Source organism: Arachis ipaensis, chromosome B01, assembly GCF_000816755.2.
Source record: "Arachis ipaensis cultivar K30076 chromosome B01, Araip1.1, whole genome shotgun sequence".
Classification (NCBI taxonomy): domain Eukaryota; kingdom Viridiplantae; phylum Streptophyta; class Magnoliopsida; order Fabales; family Fabaceae; genus Arachis; species Arachis ipaensis.
Genome location: NC_029785.2, coordinates 5,598,903 through 5,605,195, shown reverse-complemented (window position 1 = coordinate 5,605,195; position 6,293 = coordinate 5,598,903). Strand labels below are relative to the sequence as shown.

The 6,293-nt window shown below is 33.0% G+C and overlaps 1 protein-coding gene across 2 annotated transcripts; it reads right to left on the bottom strand.

The window, feature by feature from the left end:
* On the bottom strand, positions 857–4,860 carry LOC107609400 (protein NRT1/ PTR FAMILY 8.1). 2 transcript variants are annotated; one of them, XM_016311396.2, is made up of 5 exons: positions 4,712–4,860; positions 4,201–4,349; positions 3,736–3,953; positions 2,660–3,219; positions 857–2,195 (listed from the first exon to the last, which is right to left on the bottom strand). In XM_016311396.2, the coding sequence occupies exons 2-5, from the start codon at positions 4,304–4,306 to the stop codon at positions 1,361–1,363; spliced, it is 1,719 nt and encodes a 572-aa protein (XP_016166882.1). In that variant the 5' UTR covers positions 4,307–4,349; positions 4,712–4,860; the 3' UTR covers positions 857–1,360. The 2 variants fall into 2 exon arrangements, with proteins under 2 accessions (XP_016166882.1, XP_016166952.1); XM_016311466.2 differs by lacking the exon at positions 4,712–4,860 and adding an exon at positions 4,518–4,679.

The following is a 6,293-nucleotide window of genomic DNA, read 5'->3' as shown; positions in this document are numbered from 1 at the left end:
AAATAATATATATAAAGGTATAAAAAAATTTCTTTTGTTTTTTACTTTTAACTATTATAATTTCTAAAGGTATAAACAAATTATAATTTTTATACTCACAAACATTAAAGTCTTATTAATTATAAATATCTAATAAACATAATTATAAACCAAGTTTTCATCCAAAACATAATTATAAATATTGTTTCTAAAACAAAATAAACATAATTTAAAACACTCAATTTTTATCTTCATTCTCTTGTAAGTTGGGTTGAAAAAAGTTGGGTTTTGACAAAAAAAAATGTAAAAATACCCTTTGCTAAAAAAATACTAAGTCCGGCGAAAAACCCGTCCCGCCCTGCCAAAACTCGCGGTTTAAGCGATGCGGGTTAGGTGAGTTTTTGCTATTTGGCAATCCCAATTTTCCAACCTGACCCGTATTTTTTGGCGGGTTACGTGGGCCGGGTTTAGACCCGTTTGTTACCCCTAACCGTAACACATATATTAAACTGACAAATGAGAAAACACGAGATTTGTCAAATAATAATAATAATAATAACAATAATAATAATAATTATTATTGTTGTTGTGAAGGAATCAAATAGAATGCGTGAAAATTGGGAGAATATATATTAAGATTAAGGAAGTAATTATTTGAGTTTGGAAGAGTGAAATTGCAGAAATGAAACCTTCATACATACTAAAATAAAATAAATCTTCTTATACTATAAAATTTAATATCAATAAATTATTATTAACATGCTAAAATATTTTATTTCATCAATCAATCATGTACAATTATTATTTTTGTAACTTCAAAAATCATCATCATCATTATCATCATGACTTCATGAGAGTCAAACATTGTTTCAAAGCTGATGATATTGCTATTACAATTAAATTCATTAAAATATGCTGATGAAAAGAGACCTTTCACCAAGAAGAATGTTCACATGAAGTTGCAATAATTTTACAATGAGAACTTTACACCTTGTGGTATTTTGAAGAATTACAAAGATTTCACATTGAGATTGATTTCTGTATGCTACTAATCAGTAACACTAACTCTATCTAAAATTGTAAATAGAAAACCAAGATTACAAACACCAAAGGATGACACTCATTCACAAACTTCATAATCTAGGATTCAGCAACATAACTTTTATGAGAAATGTTTCTTGAACATAACCATCTTCATATTTCGAACATACCATACCATTATTACCAACAGGCGAATGATATGTCAGCACAAAATACGATGACAGTTATGTTCAAATAACACCATTCTAATACTTCAAAACTATGATTCGAGCGAAGAAGCTTTCGCTCGAACCATAGTTTGGATGTTTTGAAGCCGAAAACCTACATGTGATCGGTTTTTTCACCGGAGAGTTCCGACAGCTCGCTTATAGGTATAAAACTGTGCTACCACCAGATATATTATCAAATTCAGGACACTTAGAACTGTCAATAGCCAAAAGAAATAGTCAACATGACCATAGTTGAGGTTGTCTGGTATCCATCCAAGGCTGCCATTCCTAGTACTGATCCTTGTAACAATGGTTACGAGTAGGGAGCTCAGGTACTGTCCAAGGGCAACAGTGAGTAGTGACAGAGCAGAACACAGGCTCCTCATCGCGTCCGGCGCTTGTTCATAGAAGAACTCCAACTGGCCAATGAATGTGAACACTTCAGCACAACCTATGAGGAAGTACTGAGGTACCTGCCAGAATATTGTCATTGGAACTTCATCAAGGTTATAGTAATTATGCCTCCTCACCATTCTGAGCCTAACGACTTCCAAAATCGCGGCGGCCACCATGGAAAATATGGATATGAAGAGGCCTATTCCCATCCTCTGGACCTGTGTTAGGCCATTCTTGTGGCCGGTGAACTTCCTAGCGACCGGCACAATGAACCGATCATAAACCGGAACCCAAAATATGACACTGAGGGTGTCAAATATGGAAAGGGATGCTGGTGGAATCTTGAAAGAGGAGTTGCCTACGCGAGTATCCATGGTTTGTCCTTGCAACACAAATAATGTGCTCATTTGGCCGTAGACAGTGGCGAAAACAATGCCGGTTGCCCATATTGGAAGCAATCTCAGAATGGATTTCAGCTCTTCAACTTGAGTTACAGTGCAAAGTCTCCATGGATTCACTGATTCCTTCAGATTATCTAACTGTCCGACCACTGCTGCTTTGTCAAAAAACCTGTTACAAACAATAATACTCTTAGATCCCATTTGATAACATGAAACATGCTTTTCAGGACAATTTTTCTTGTCCAACTTCTCATGAAACCATTTCTACCAGAAGCTTAAGCCGACAGGAAGAGATACATGAATGATTATATCTCTAACACGGCCCCTCCCGCAAGAGCTTTTTTTGGATTTCTGTATATTTTTGCATAGGCTTTCTTTCTCTTTTTATTTGCCTTATACTGAACTCCTTTCTTTTGGGATCAACAAAAATCGAATTCTAGACCTTTAGGTCATAGAAACTCTGGTACCATGTCATAAAACTATTTTCCCAAAAGCTTAAGCTAAAATGGGGATGTGGATAAAAATACAAATTTTTAGGACAGCATGTCATATTTCAGGATTCAAATATGATCACAAAATTTCTCTTCATTCTGAGTTATGAAAAATCACAAATTTGTTTTGGCACTGCTTTACCTTAACTCATCTGTGTGATCAAGCTTCCTGCTTCCTTCTATAACAGACTCGGTGTCTGCAATTTCATACAACTGAGACTTATCATTAGGCACTTTAACATTATACTTCCTCATGGATGCTACTATGACCTGAATAATCCGAGTGAGGGCGCTTCCTCCGGGCTTCTGGTTTCGATACAGCCGAGAACCTGAAAAGAAACTTGCCACTGCAATAGCCATGGCCACTGCTGGTATTCCAAATCCCCATCCCCATCCTACATTGTCCTGAATCCATACCAACAGCGAAGAAGCGATGAGAGCACCAATGTTGATTGAGAAATAGAACCAGTTGAAGAAAGAACTCTTGTGTTCCTTCTCCACCGGATCAGCATCATCAAACTGGTCTGCTCCATAGGATGAAACACATGGCTTGATTCCACCTGTTCCAAGGGCTATAAGGTAAAGAGCTATAAAGCACACTGTACTTTCTAGAGTGGTGGCATGGCAATTTTCATCTCCATGGCCATGGCAAGTTGGTTTTATACCAGAAACTGATGCAGATAATGTCAATAGTGTCATTCCCTGGTCAATAACAAGAACAGATTTATATCCTTTTTAGACAGAAACATTGGTTTTACTTTTGAATGCATTGGGATTTTGGAATCAATATTAATGTACTAATGTTATATGCAACAAGGAAAAAGTTCCAGCAATTCAGTTCTCACTATTGGAGCTTCAAAACTTTGGTACTTCGCTCTTTATATATCATTTTGCCGATTCGGACTAAATGGTATCTTAAAAGAGGTGTACAAGCATCCTGCATTAACACTGGATCCGGGGAAGGCCACACCCAGAGAATGTAATGTACGCAGCCTAACTTGATAACTTGAATCCGTGACCTTGAGGTCATCCAGAGACAACTCAATCGTTGCTCCAAGTCTCCCCTTCAAATGGTATCTTAAAAGAGTGAAGTACCAAAATTATCTATGAAAGATGACATTGCTGACAAAACTACCTGATTTTCGGATAGATTAATGAATGCATCAAGACAATGGTTGTTCAATTTGACAGTTACAGATTGAAGAGGTTTATACTCACAAGAACATAGATTATTGAGAAACAAGCAATGGTCCAATATCTTCCAAGATATGAATCAGCAAGAAATGCTCCAATCAGTGGTGTTATGTAGCATGTTCCACTCCAGTTAGACACATTTTTGGAAGCAGTAGCACTATGCTGATGTAGCCTCTCCTTGAAATAAAGCACCAGATTTGTGCTCATACCATAGTAAGCCAATCTCTCACAACATTCATTCCCTGTAAGTAAATGAATTATAAGCACTAATTTCCTTATTCGTCAGTGGTTCTAAAATACCCGTCATTCTGAAATCTTGGTACGTTCAAAACTTCATGTATTTGGATACGATTTGTGTCCAAATACATTTAGTTATCAACGTACCAAAATTTTAAGATGACAGATATTCTGGAACCAGAGTAATTTTAATATCATTATCATACCCTAATAAACATATAGTTGGAAATGCAACAGACACAAAAAAATTACCCAAGATAAAAGGGCATGCTCTCCAAGTTCCTGTTCTCTTTTTGTTTGCTGGATTTCCAAGATAATCCACTGTCCCATCTTTTGTGTAAACATCATCTTCTTCCATTATTGTATTTCAGAATTGGCCCAAGTATTCAGGAATTCAGATACTAAGAAAAAAAACAATGGACAGAATCATAAATTAGAATGAATATTGTTTTTGAATTTTGAAAGGCAAGCAAGTAATAATAATAACTACAAAAGCTTTGCTAAAAAAAGATGATGCCTTTAGAAGAAGAACAAAACTATAGAAATTATGATTGAATCAATATAGTTACCCAAAAAGAAAGCAACAGTGAACAATCCAATATTTCAATGAAGATTAAGGATTCAAGTACATGAATCCAGAACAAGTAAAGATGTAATAAAGTAGCAACAAATGTGTTTTTCAACTTTTTGGCTGCAGAGTAGAGTCAGAATCTGAGAGGATCAACCTAAAAGCATGTGAATGAAAGAAGTGAATCTCTCTAACCTTCTGAATGCAGGAGTTGCCAACTTATGCAAGCATGTGAAGAGTAGAATAATGATCCAAATATTGGAACCCAGCTTAGTACTTAAATACTGCTTTCTAGGTTGCCCTTGTATTTTGAATATTTGGAAAAATTATACTACTTATTAGTGATTATGCTTGAGATTAATAAATAAAAGAGTGAATACCCCATCCAACTCCTCACAATTATCTCGAAAGGACAACGAGGCCAAAAAAAAAAATATCCAATCCGGTTTTTGATTTTTTTTGAACTAATTAGTTCCTGTACAAAAAAAAAAATAACATTCACTTTTTTTGTCATAGGAACTAATCAGTCCCATAAAAGTAAAGCTCATGAATCGGGTTGGATATTTTTTTGTCGAGGACCTCGTTGTCTTTTGAAGTAATTGTGAGTGGCGATTTTGAGTTTTTCTCTAAATAAAAAAATTCATCACTATTATATGTTATTTTTACACTTTACTTTGACTTCTCTTAAATTTTATTTTAAGAAGAGTAAATTATGACTAAAAAAGTACTTCTTTAATTTCGCCTAAATTTTGGAACATTTTGTCAAATTGTAACCATCAAGAACTGAATTGATAATTTCTTCTAGAAAAAGTTATTGTTATATTTACTAATATATTTAACATTATATTTTACTCAATACAAGAATATTGAGTATATTATTAACTAAATTTTAAATAAGATTAGTGCATAATTTGTAATCAGAGGCTTCTTAATAAATTTTAATGAATCTTTAAAGTGAGTTGAAGTTAGAATATTATAAGGTAATCAGAGGCTCATAGTATGAGTCTGTTGACTTGTCTCCACCGCATGTAATGATTGAGACTTGAGAGATACATATAAATATATAATAATAGTTTTAAACTTTAATTTGGGTATCCAAGTATCTAACCTTATCTGAAAGACAAATACATAAAGCACACAGAAAATTTAGACAAGTTTTGATTCTTCTACTAGTTATTAGGTCAGCTGGACATTATGAGTTATCTATGACTTTTCAATTTTTTAGTCTATGTTCATACTTAGTAGTGTTCACATAGAGTGCTAGTATGAATAAGTATGAAAAATCAATTTTTAATATTAATTTTTTATTATAAAATTATGTTTTAAATTCTCTTTTTTTAGAGGATTTAATATTTAGAATTTAAAATTTAATATTAAAATTCAAAATTTATCATAAAAGGATAATTTTAAAAAATAACTAATATTAATTGAAAAATAATTGATTTCTTAGTTAAACTCATATTTTTTTCATTTCTTAATTCTTATCCAAGTAAGGAGAAAAAAAACAATTGAATTGAATTACATATATTATCCATTGTCCATAAAATGCTACAAAGCATAATAATTGGCAAAATAAAATAATGATCATTTAAAATATATTATCAGTTATGCAATCTTCCAAGGAACATGTTACTCTTTACTCTTTAGAGTTGAAAAAACATAAGAACTGAGAAATTCTCTTCATTGTTTGTAATGCCAAAACTATATTATAACATGTAAAATACAAATAATACATGAAAATAGCTTTGGTATATATTATAATAATATTAAATGGTAA